Source organism: Sinohyriopsis cumingii, unplaced genomic scaffold (genome assembly GCF_028554795.1).
Source record: "Sinohyriopsis cumingii isolate HCF-2022 unplaced genomic scaffold, ASM2855479v2 utg001976l, whole genome shotgun sequence".
In the NCBI taxonomy this organism is placed as follows: Eukaryota; Metazoa; Mollusca; class Bivalvia; order Unionida; family Unionidae; genus Sinohyriopsis; species Sinohyriopsis cumingii.
The window spans coordinates 1-12,397 of NW_028316096.1; the positions used below are offsets into that span (position 1 = coordinate 1).

Here is a 12,397-nt window from a genome sequence, read left to right on the forward strand (position 1 = left end):
ATTCAAAACATACGACAATAAACTGGAAGAAGTATCAGGGAAAACCAGCACAATTACAATAGTGAAACAAGTGGATTATACATTTCATGTCTTTGAATGTGCGTACTAGACTGGTATTCACATTCTTAATTGTTGTGTAACTCCTTGTGCTTGAAAGAATTGCACACAGAAACCTCTATTTGTTCACTATCCCAATTGTCGTAAGATTCGAGGAGGATTCGAACAAATCATTCCGGGTTCTCGTACTTTTTCCGATTTTGCGGAATTGATTTCTTAACCTACCGAATACAGAGCGAAAGGGTCATTCAGCGTGATGGAGACAGACACACCTCGATATGATATAGATATATCACACAATTTCTCGGGAAACGACGGACAATGTTTTGGAAATTTTATTCAGAACAAGGCACTGAAAGTCCCACAGTTATTGGGAATGGACGTAAGTAATAAACATGTAAGTTAGACAAATACAATTGAGAGCTTCTATAATAATAATAATAATAATAATAATAATAATAATGCTTTATTCTGTAATTTAGTCCGCCGACCCATATTACAAAATATAGTACAAGTAAATATGATGTCTGCCATGGTTTAAAGAAGTTAAATATGGTGTTCATCATGAGTATATATACATAATGTCCTATAATCGGTGTATTATTTTATAAAGATGTTACTACCTCTAAGTATATTATTCACAAAGGTTGTCTAAGACGAAAAGCCAAATTGGTATAATAAAAAAGATTTCGTATAATTAATATATTGATCTGACTCATTACGGGTGCATATTTTCTGCAGACGAAAAGAGATCATAATTTTATCACATAAACGTTTGATAACATTTGTTTCTGAAGTAGCTTTGCTGTATCGGCGCTTTAAGCAACAACAACAGCGTAAATTGCCATATTTAATTACCACAAAGTTTAACTAGAGCGCATAATACGTTTGGAATGACCGAAAGGCTATTTTATTTTTCAATATCGAAGGTTCTGCTTCCGTACTGGTCTGACGTTCGATATTACGGCCCTGATGGTATGCACACAGAACAAAGGGAAGCATTATACACTATGTACCAAATGGTTCAGACTCAGACGTTCAAGAATATTTGAAATAATGACCATTCGATGTAGACATTTCACGCTACTGCAGAGGAAGATTTCGACAATTATTCCATCTACTGCGATTCCATCATCTTTTGTGCGATAGGTGGTATGCATGTGAGTGACCACTTTTATCTGATTTCGTTTACCAGCAAACTCATGGTTGCCTATTTATGAAAAGTACACACAGCAAAGACATGACCACCAAAATCTTACCAGTGCACTACAGACAATTTGTGTTAATAGTGTTAGAAATAGTTACGAATACGAGATGTGTATCTCTTATTGAAATATATAGTTATCGACCTTTATTAACGCCAAGAGGTGTATATAGTTAGTTGGTTACCCCAGCAAAATTACGACTGGAAAGATGTACATAAAAAGGACATCTTCCTAGCACAAGTATGCTTATATTACACAAACCTTATTTCAACAAAGAAAAGTACACAGCAACATCAGTTTTAGTGCCCATTGTATGCTATTGTTTACAAATCCAAGAGACTAAAATGAAGTGCACGTGCTAGCCAAGCAGACAGGGAAACCTTGTCTGAATTACGCATATGACAATGCCACTTAAACAAATCGTGCACATTTAGTCATCGATTTGAAACCAACAACACCTTATTATCTGAGATTTCGTACCAATATGTTTCAAAATGGGTGTCATGAAGGTGGTTCTGTCATTTACATATCCCCTTTGGCGTCTGTCTGAACAATAAAGCTATACAAATGCATCTTGCACGCTTTTGGTTCAAAGATTATTGAACATGGTCTCTTTTTAATCCCATCCTCATGCTAAATTATGCTCAAATGCGCAGCGGCTATCACACTGAGTTTGCAAGGAGACACATAGTTATGAACAATTGAGGTAAGCAGTTGCAATGGTTATTGTCATGGAATACATCAAAAAAATAACATGGTGATGCCTCAAAACGATTAGGTGTAATTGATTTCGTTGACGCGAACAAAACCGTTACTTAGAGTAGTTTTATCATGTTTAAACCTTAACTAATATTTACGATTAATATGTGCATTTCGTTGTATGCTGCTTGGAAAGAGATACACACATTTCATGATGTGCGCTTGTACTTTTCCTTTCGTCTTGCACGTGGTCTATTTTGCACTTATTGGAAACATATTGCTATATGCGGGCAGAGTGATTGCCAAGATCTTGTTAGGTGTCAACTTTAGACAAGTTAGGGGTAAGTAGTTGTTTACTTTAAGAAGTTTGATTTGGAACTGTATCCATATTCTAATGTATCGTATAGATATACCATGCTATTTTTTATTCTTGATATTCAGAATTCTGGTACATTGTACTGAACTTGATTATATAAAATATTTGTTTTGATGTAGTTTACCGCTAAGTTCTTTATATTGAAGTAGAAACCTAAAGGTGGTATGTATCTTAATAGATCTATGCGATACTTATGATTTTTTTATATGATGGCTATGATTGAGTACAGGTATATTTTTATTATTAATAACGTTTATTTAATACAAATTGCCAACCCGTTTGGTCTGTTTAGAGTGGATAGGGCTGTCAGCGTGGCAGCACAGTACTTGCAATGTGGCATGATACACCTGGCAATGTGATACTGGCATAGCTGTTACTGTATCAACATAGCTGGTAGTACGGCAATATAGGTGTGATAGTAGCAACAAAACCGACAGTATGACAGTCTAGCTGTTAATGTAGTCGCATATCTGGAACTGTCGCAACGTTGCTGATAGCGTGGCAGCCTAACTTGCATTATGACAACATAGCTTGGGGTATGGTACCGTTTTTTGTGGCAATATATCATCATAACTGACAACAGAATAATAATGTTCCGACAACGAAAGAAGAACATCAAGAATCCATTCCAAGAATGTGAATATCTAGTTGTACATTTGGATTGTCGTAACGTTTGTATTATATAAACTATACTCGTTTTTATAATATCATTATATGGTTGTATGTACTGTATTCATTTCTTCAAAACATATCCACAATATGGTGATATCATATCAGTTGCTGAATGAATTTTCGCTTGGCATATTCGAGAAATAATCTAGTTTCGTCTTTTGAATTGTGTCGTAGTATGAAAGGGAGTTCATTATCACAGTAAACGGTTTGTTTATAGTTGCATATTTTTTTTATTCATTTCAGTGTTTCATTAATATTCATGTGGATTGTCTTGATACTCACGTACTCCACTTACATCATTACTTTGTCATTCGCATTCATTGTGTTTGGTGTTTTTACTCGATTCAAAACCCATTCGATTTCTGAACTGTTACAATTATTTTCTTCCAGTTCATTCACTAAAATATATCGCGGACATGAGCAACACGGAAGGTAGCTAGCCGTCGCTACAACAATTCTTACAACAGCAGCAAGAACCCTCTTTTGGAGCAATCAGAAAATCATTCTCCTTTAATATATAGTGACTAATAGGAAACTAGAACCATCGAACTATGAAATTAATTTTAGCGAGTGACAGTTCCGTGAATATGTTTACCAACAGTACGTTACGTTGCTTCACAGCCAAGTTACCTCAAGCCATGCAATTGAATGACAAAGCGCATTAGGAAGTTGTTTTGGGAGAAACATTGCTACGCAAAACCCCAATATCAATAAATGTCATCTACATCTTGAAAAAGCAATTTGAAGAACAGTTGGACACTAATGATCCTCTCTTCTATCAATCCTAATGAAAAGACATTAACCGACCAATTATAAACCAATTATATATTTCAAAGGAACTCGTGCTGGTTATTATGTTAATGCTCAACATCTTGTCGAAATAAATCAGCTATTTTAACGATCTGTTTGGCAAATCCATTGATAAACCTTTCAAAAGTGTACTGGCCAAGTACCATAATATTGCTCATTGTCTTAAAATGCATTTGCCTAACAGCAGAATAATATATAGGAAATGTGCTTGGAATAACATAAAGAAAACTAGTTTGCCTGTCCTTGAAATATGGAAGGTAATATTAAGTACGCCTAATTATTTTATGTAATTACGATACAATAAAATTTTAAACTGCTCATTTTCTTTATATATTTTTTATCTGAAAATCAGAAAGTGAACATAGCAAGGCATATCAAGTCATTTTCTATGAGATGCACATCACATGTAAATTCGATCATGTACATTCAAATCTAAATCAACATCATCATTCAAATATCGATTTTTTGTTTTAAAATTTGCATGTTTAAGACATCTCACCAGGACATACGCTTTTTATCTCAAAGATTAACAGTGAGAAAAAGTAAGGTGATGCCTTTTCCTTAACATTTATTTTTTTACCAGAGAAAAAATGCAATACTCTGAAGAACAAGTATTGCTGTTATCCAGGGACATTGACGTTGAATCTTTGGCTCCAAGCTCAGTACGTTTATTTCTTACCCATTAGGTACGTCATCCTGAAATGTTGGTGCATGCAGATGGTCCAGAAATCACTTTTGTTGTGTAGAAACAAATGTGTTTCTTCCACATTGACCTTGTTATTAGGACGTTTTATACCAAAGACGTCGGGCTTCGCCCGTAGTACATGTGCATGTCGTCCATAAAGTTTTCTTTATGTTAGTGATGTCGGACTAATGTTATTGTTCAGAAAGGAATTTTACATCTGTTACGGCATATGTTAGACCTGCATAATTGTATAGAGACATATTTGGTACCACTGCTGAAAAGTTACAAACATAATTCATCTGCACCTCAGAAATCTCTTTCCCTTACAGTCTAGTAAGGAATATTAATGCGAATGTTAATAAAGTATTAACATTAATATTATCCTTTTTCGCTTTCCTCCTGTAGAGTATTTGGATGTCTTGACGTCTCGGCTATATTTCTGGACTTTGAGATATATTGACTGATTCGTGTACTCGCAGATGTTTCATATAAGGGTGGGGTTGTGATGGGGTTCGGGCGATTACCTAATAATTTTATGGTAAAAGGTTCAGGTTTAATACATTGTGTAATAATAACTTCAATATAATGCATATATACGTACTTTTGTGCGGATATATTACTTCCTATAACGACGACGACATCTTTTGTTTTGATGCTTATCTCTGTCTCTGTTCAAAATAAGAATATAAGTATACATTACCAAATATATCAGTCATAATTGTTTTAAAATTCCATTTGTATTAATTACCAAATTGTCTCAGTTGGGAGAGCGTTGTAGTTACCGTTCTGTAATCAAGTTCTGTATGTAAGGTACGGAAGCTTGGTCTGACAATATTCGAGCAATTCAAATAAAAACGGATATTTTGTCATAAGACAATGTGGATAGTTTACACCAAAATATACAAAATTATAAGCGTTTACCGTTATCTTGGAGGAAAATGAGTAGTACAACATATATGCTTTGATTTATTTTCTGTTCTTGCCATTTTATCACAGCATCAACAAATGTTTCCAATCCGGCTCTAAAGAAACTATTTTTGAAAGATAAATATTTATTGTGACCTACCTGATGTCACTGGAGCTCTGAGTTTTCTTTTATATCTAATAAAAAATGTAATCCCTGTAACGTTCGGAAGACAGTATTGAAAGTAACGTCATATAACTGTTTCTCTTAAGTACATGACGCCAGACATTAAGTCTGATATGTTTAAAACAATATCGTTAAAATCTTCATTAAAAAAGGCTGAATATGTTTTAACTGTATGTACAATAACTACCTCAAATGTTTTTAGGCACAGTATTGGAGCATAACTGAAACTTCGCTGACTTAGTAGTGTCTTGTTATTTGAAAAAAATACATTTTTAGATTTAATGTCATAAGTCATGTTTGCTATAATAGTTTCAATCTAGTTTTGTTAATGTCAGCAATTTCTTCTAGTGTTGTAAACATTATGTCCTTGATACTGTAAATAATAATTTTTCCAATGATAGTTCTATTGCGTTCCGTTAATATAAACATGGAATGGTTTAACTATAACAACGCTACCAGAAGTACGAATTATGAAAGGTATAGTAAAGGTTAGAGAAGACCGATGCAACATATTTAAAACAGAATACAACATTATTTTGATAACATGCAGGCAGAGAGAAATTACTTTATTTGTCTCTTCCAGAAGAATGCAAAGGGATAATTGGTTCCTTAATGATTTATCGAACCACCAAAAAAATTAAACTTTAATTAAAAATAACGAATCTTGAATTGAAATTTAATTGAAAATAAACGAATCCTGAAAAAAAACGAGGAGAAGATCTAAAGTCTAATAAATGAAGGCATGATGATCGTTTTTACGTTTATATCATAATTTTACAAAAGTCACATGCAATTCATTCGAAAAAATAAGGGCAATATAAACTCTCTGAACGACCTTCTTGTACTGGTGAAGAACACGCATGCCCCGACGAGAACCACCAAACTTAATAGGGTAATCACTGCAGCCATGACATATATCGGTATTGTTGAATTATTCTCTCGATTTTCAGACTGTTGATAATAAAACAAAGACTATTAATGATACAGTGGTTTAACAGTGTAAGTCTAAAATGTTTGGTCTAATGATGATGATGATGATGATGACTATGACGACGACTACGATGATCACGATTATTATTATTATTATTATTATTATTATTACAACTTATCATAATGTAAAGACAATCATAAAATATACGTCCATAACTAAATAATCTAGCAGTTGTAGTAGTTGCCCTTGTAATAGGATAAAGAAGAGCAACAATAGAAGAGGAGTAGACAAAGGATGATACTATGATACTATCGCCCCAAAATTTACCATAATTAACAAAAAATGTTTTTACATCTTAGTATATCGAGGTTTTTATAAAAATTGTGTGAGAGTCCTATAGCACTATATGGGTTCATCAAACTGGAAAACGATTCTTCTTCTGATAGCTGATACTGTATGATGGATTGTGGTCGTGACACATTGTGGTCAGAGCAACATAGCAAAGAGCTGTCGTGGCGAAAAGGGCCATCAGCATCTTAGTTGGCAAAAGGTTGTCAGCTTCGTTAGGCTGAGGCGGGGTACGGAATAAATGATTCATATAGCCGGTCGTAAACCTGATTTGCGAGATGTTAGCTGAAACTACAATGTTTTGATCTCCATCTCACTCCAAAGCAATTGCTATGGCATCGAATGGTGTGATGAACGGTCTGTTGGTACTGTTAGTAAAGGTTCATAATGCTGTGCTGTTGAAAAGGAACCGGAGCTGCTGCTGAGCGTGATACCTTATGACTATTCGTGACTAATAAACAAGGTGGAGTGTTAAAGAAAAACCTGTATCGAATCCACGTCTTCATATAAACTAATGATGTTTTGTCTTTCAACATGTGCTTTGGTGCCATTCGCATAGGTCCCCAACAACGCGACCCCTCATACATTCAATCTAGGATGAGCAGAGTTGACATGTTTGCTACACTGGAAACAGGAGCAAATTACACTTGCAGTAGAGATGTTAGTCGCACGTTTCTAACGTTTTCAGATCATGCATTTATTTTTGGCGCCATGGTCTAATCTGTATAACAAAATACAGCAAACAATATATACAGGTGTAGCCCGGAACAAGTATTGCCTTATGAACTTGAATAGTGTACTTGCAGAAATACACACAATGATACTTTACCTGTAAAACGGAGCACATGGTAGCCTATACAGGTAGATTATTTTGGGGTCTCTATTAACACTTAAGATGTGGACTAAAATTTCATTTCTAATAAATGTTGCCCATAAGAAAGGCCAAATGTCTGCATATGCAGGCAAAATCATCGAAGCGTGGGTTACAGTTTTTATGCAATGGATGGTATGACTAATCTCTATATAGAAAGCGTACCTGTGTCTATCTGCCCGCGGAAGAAACTATAAAGCAATATCATTGTGCTCTCTTTAGTACATCAATACCGCCATATAAGCACTACAACTTTATTATTGCTACTTACCAAGCGGACGCTGTAATATCAATTGTAAAATAAATGTTATATGTTGGAAGGCCAATCAACCATCCTATACAGGTAAATCCAGTAAAGCCTTGTACATACAACCACAAAGTGGATGCTAAGACTTCTGCTGTGCCTAACAAAACTATAGTAACTTAAATGTCACTCCATCTTGAAAACATACAATCCAAAAACATTTCGAGAGAGGCAAAGACACACGCATACGATGTTGAGCATTTTGGTGTTATGCTAGTTTTTTCGACACAGCTCAGTACACTGTAAAGTCAGAGCCATTAAATGTAGCTAAAGCTACCTAACTAGATTTAAATACTTCGTGTGGAACAAATTATATAACTTTAGCTACACTGAATGACGCTGACCTGAAATTAGGCTTTGCTGCAGATAGGATAAAATTTTCAGTGCTGTGTGAAATGAACTATGACAGAAAACACTGATCCATACACATAGACTATGGACCTATACACTTCATAGCCTCCCAACTCTCTTAACAACTACGGAAAAGTTAGTAATAGCCAGACATGTTTTATGTCAAGCATGTTTTATTCTAATTTTATTAGGCATCACCATTGTGCCTTAGATGAATAGAAAAATACGTACAATATTTAATGACAAATAATGCACTTACCAGTCAGAAGGAATCATCTATCCGTCAAAACAAGAATCCATCAACAAATTTCACTGTAGAACTTGCCATATTTCCAAGAGAGAAAAATAAATTTTCAACGAATCCGTTTAACTTGGAAGTTTAGCACATGGTTATCCGCTAAGGTCCGTATTTGTTGGGTCTTTCTTACACGGGGGTAATTTTACAATCAATATTAAGGACAACACAAGTATGTCACAAAACAGTTTCACCTCCTCCAATGAAAAGGAGAGCTATATACGATAGTGCCACACATCAATAACCACCCATGAATAATCTAATGCTACATGTTACTCTTCGTTGCAGCCTGTACTAAGTTTAACTACATCAGAGCTGAGTACTCAGTATAGTTTCATTCTTTGCAATATAACTATTCAAAATTTGAAATGGTGAAAATTAAACAGTTTCTTGTTATAAATATTAATTATTTATTGCTAGTTTCATACAACATCCATATACTAAATGTGATTATACCTCATTATTATGCGACGTTTCATGTTGATATTTTTCTTTTCTCACGCGTATAAACTGTGTACTTCGGATGGTACTGTCACGCCACAGCCGTCATTAACATATCTGTGTTAACGAGCCTCTTGTAAACATTTGCAAGTACAATAGTGAAGTTTTTTTTTTTTTACTTTAAAGGAAAATATTGGGTGAGGAAAATAATCTACGTTGGGGTTTGGGCCAGGACAAGGAAATCTCAGTCGCGGGGTTGCATTATATGTCTCCCCACGAGGCTTGCCTCGTGGAGAGACAAATAATGTAACCCCTTGACCGAGATTTCCTTGTCTCGATCCAAACCCCAACATATAGTCTATATGTATCCGGCGGCCATAGAGGAAACTACAGCAATGTTATATGAGATTTACATATTATTTACGAGACTTGGACATATTTAAATTTAACAATAGCAATGCGAGGGGTGCACCAACAACTCGTGCAGGTGCATAACGTCTAACTGTGTGAAGAGAGCAACGTCATAACACTAATAATACAGAACTTTGTCGTCGAAGAAAGAAAAATTAGAAATTATAGATGGATTGAACTTTCCCTCAAAGCAAAGACTCCTTCAACTTGCTTGAGGTATTGGATTACGGATTTCTTTGTCGGTAGAATAGTTCTATTCGATACGAGCGGAATCAGTGACTGAAGTATTCACGAGACGGGGCGCAAGTAGTAAATGGTGCAAATCCTTGTGTCATAGGAAGAACACTATCAAACAGCCACCTAGGAAGGCAGATAATTGCTTCTTTTCACCTAATATGTTTTAGCCTGATAACGCTGGATTTGCAAAGCGGTGGAAGCTTTTCTTAGGTATTAGGTTTGGGTAATTTATTTGAACAAGACATAACGAGATTGTTAAAGAAACAAACAAGGATGTTTTCATTGTATAACATTTCTGAGGAAGTAATAAGAAAAACACATAGTGCATGCAAACATATATTATAAAACAAACAAACATACATACATACATACATACATACATACATACATACATACATACATACATACATACACACATTTGCAAACATCTCCGATAGAGTACATGGGAAAAGAAAGAGTTGAGGTCAAGGTGAGTACAGATACTATGTATTAACCACTGTACGTATTTTTGCTTATAGATCGAGAGTATTTTTTCATACAAAATGATGCTTTTTTATCGTTCATATCCTGAAGAAAAATATTATTCTTTCTTTGTTCCTGTATACTTTCTGATTAATTCCAAGACATTTTACAAGTTATATATTATCAGTCACTTTGCCTGAATTCACCTTAAAATTAATTTTCAAATTATGTAAGAAATATATTTTTAGCAATAAGCGGACATTTTAAGAGCTCATTTGGCCAAAAAATAAAAAAAAATAAGCGCATTTACTTTCTATAACAATGTCTGGTAGCTAAATAAGCACACACATTGTCTCTTCCATAAGAACTGGGATAACTATCGTATTTACTCATTGATCGGCGTTCATTATACGGCTGTTATTATCAGAAGTATCATGGAACAAATTAATGAATGGGTGACTCTCTTTGACATAAATTATGCTGGACATTTAAAGTCTTATGTGATCAATGTAACGGTATTTAGCTTATATTTATGTGATTCAAGCTTTCTAAAAGAAAGATTTCTCTCTAAAATAATAAGGTACGTAAATATGAAAAGTCATCTTTATCTCGACCCTTACAAATAAAGACGCTTTAGAACAACTTTTTTTTAAAAAACCGTAACTATTATTAAATGCGCTAAATTGATGAGAAACGAATTCGGACAGTTGAAAGCATATGTAGTTACTACATCTGCTATAATATCTTCATCCAAGTCATAATTTTGTACACACGTTTATTTTGCACCATGTTGTTGAATTTAAGAGTAGCACAAAAAATGGCTTGTACAGTAAAAACTTTAATGTAACGTAAATTACATGTAAACTTTAAATAGATCTTGTTGTTTTGACATTTGTGGAATTTAACAATTACAGCATTAATATAAGATGAGACAATTAAAAAAAATACATGAAATTGTAGGTCTTGATGATATAATTTATTCTTCACACTAGTAGCAGTAGTAGTAGGTGTTGTTGTTCCTGTTCCTACCAATGCTGTTGTAGATCGTAATGTTGTACTGTTGACTGTCATTTCAGAAAATAAATTAGAGTAATAAGCGAATTAAGTATAATACCTTGACAGAAATAGTAACTGTGACATTGACAGATTTTGCTGGGGTTCCATTGTCATAAGCAAAGACGGTAAGATTAATCATTCCGTTAAAGGTATTTTTCATTGCTTCGTAATCTAATTGAGACACAAGCCTGATCTCCCCCGTTGAAACGTTCATTGCAAAGTTTGATTTCCAAGTAGTGTTTCCAATTGAATATGATAATTCTGAATTGTTGGTTCCATTCTGTTCAGCATCAGTTGTCTTGCAAAAAATACGTCATTAGAACAAATTAATGTGTCTGTCGTAGATTATTACATGCTAAATAATAAATCTCATGATGTGTAAGAAGAATAAACAAACAACAAAATGATTTATCAAAGAAGTAATAGCGTTCAAACCTTGGTTGAAGTATATTTAAATTATCTTTCGCAATATTGATCCGTTAGAAAAGAGATAATTATTGATATATAATGAATGCCACAATTCAGCAAGATAACTGTACAGTAATCAACACGAAGGGTCTGACTTCTAGGTATCTTTAAAACTGATTACTCTTTACATGTCGATTCCAAAATTACAAGTATCAACAGTGTAGGCAAACAGACCTTTTGCTGAAACGTAACTTTGAAAATGAAAGCCTCATACGAAAAAAATAAAAATATAAGGCCAATAACATCAAACCAAAGCCTCTAACTTACCGAGAGTTTCTCTCCAAGAGTCTCTCTCCCAGAGCCTCTCTTGGGGGATAGGTTTTGTGTTACTTTATGTTTTTTGTTCGTGTTTATTAAAAAGTATATGTTTTTGTGTACCCGCCTGAGGTCTCACTAAGGTCCCGCCTCTCGGCTGCTGTGGTTTTTGTTAAGTTATAACGCTTCTTTCAGCGTATATCATCATAGAGTTTACAGATCTGATTTATCGGACATAAAAAGAACGATTAAAATTGAAATCAAATAAAATCTAGAATGATGATCAATTATAACAAGAAATATATGAAGTCTGCGCAGACTGAAGAAGATTTCTCGAGAAATTATTATAAAAGTGTTTTGTCAGGAGAATTAT

The 12,397-nt window shown here is 34.3% G+C and overlaps 1 protein-coding gene across 1 annotated transcript in view; it reads right to left on the reverse strand.

Annotated features, from left to right (window-relative positions):
- Positions 1-5,105: 5,105 nt before the first annotated feature.
- The window catches only part of LOC149771296 (cadherin-related family member 1-like), a gene marked incomplete at its 3' end in the record, with an annotated part of 61,392 nt that continues 54,100 nt past the window's right edge, over positions 5,106-12,397 (reverse strand). The window contains exons 15-17 of the mRNA XM_089948652.1: positions 6,430-6,545; positions 5,571-5,605; positions 5,106-5,172 (exon numbers count right to left, since the gene is read on the reverse strand). Of these exons, the coding sequence (XP_089804778.1) occupies positions 5,106-5,172; positions 5,571-5,605; positions 6,430-6,545 (218 nt within the window). The remainder of the gene's footprint in view (positions 5,173-5,570; positions 5,606-6,429; positions 6,546-12,397) is intronic.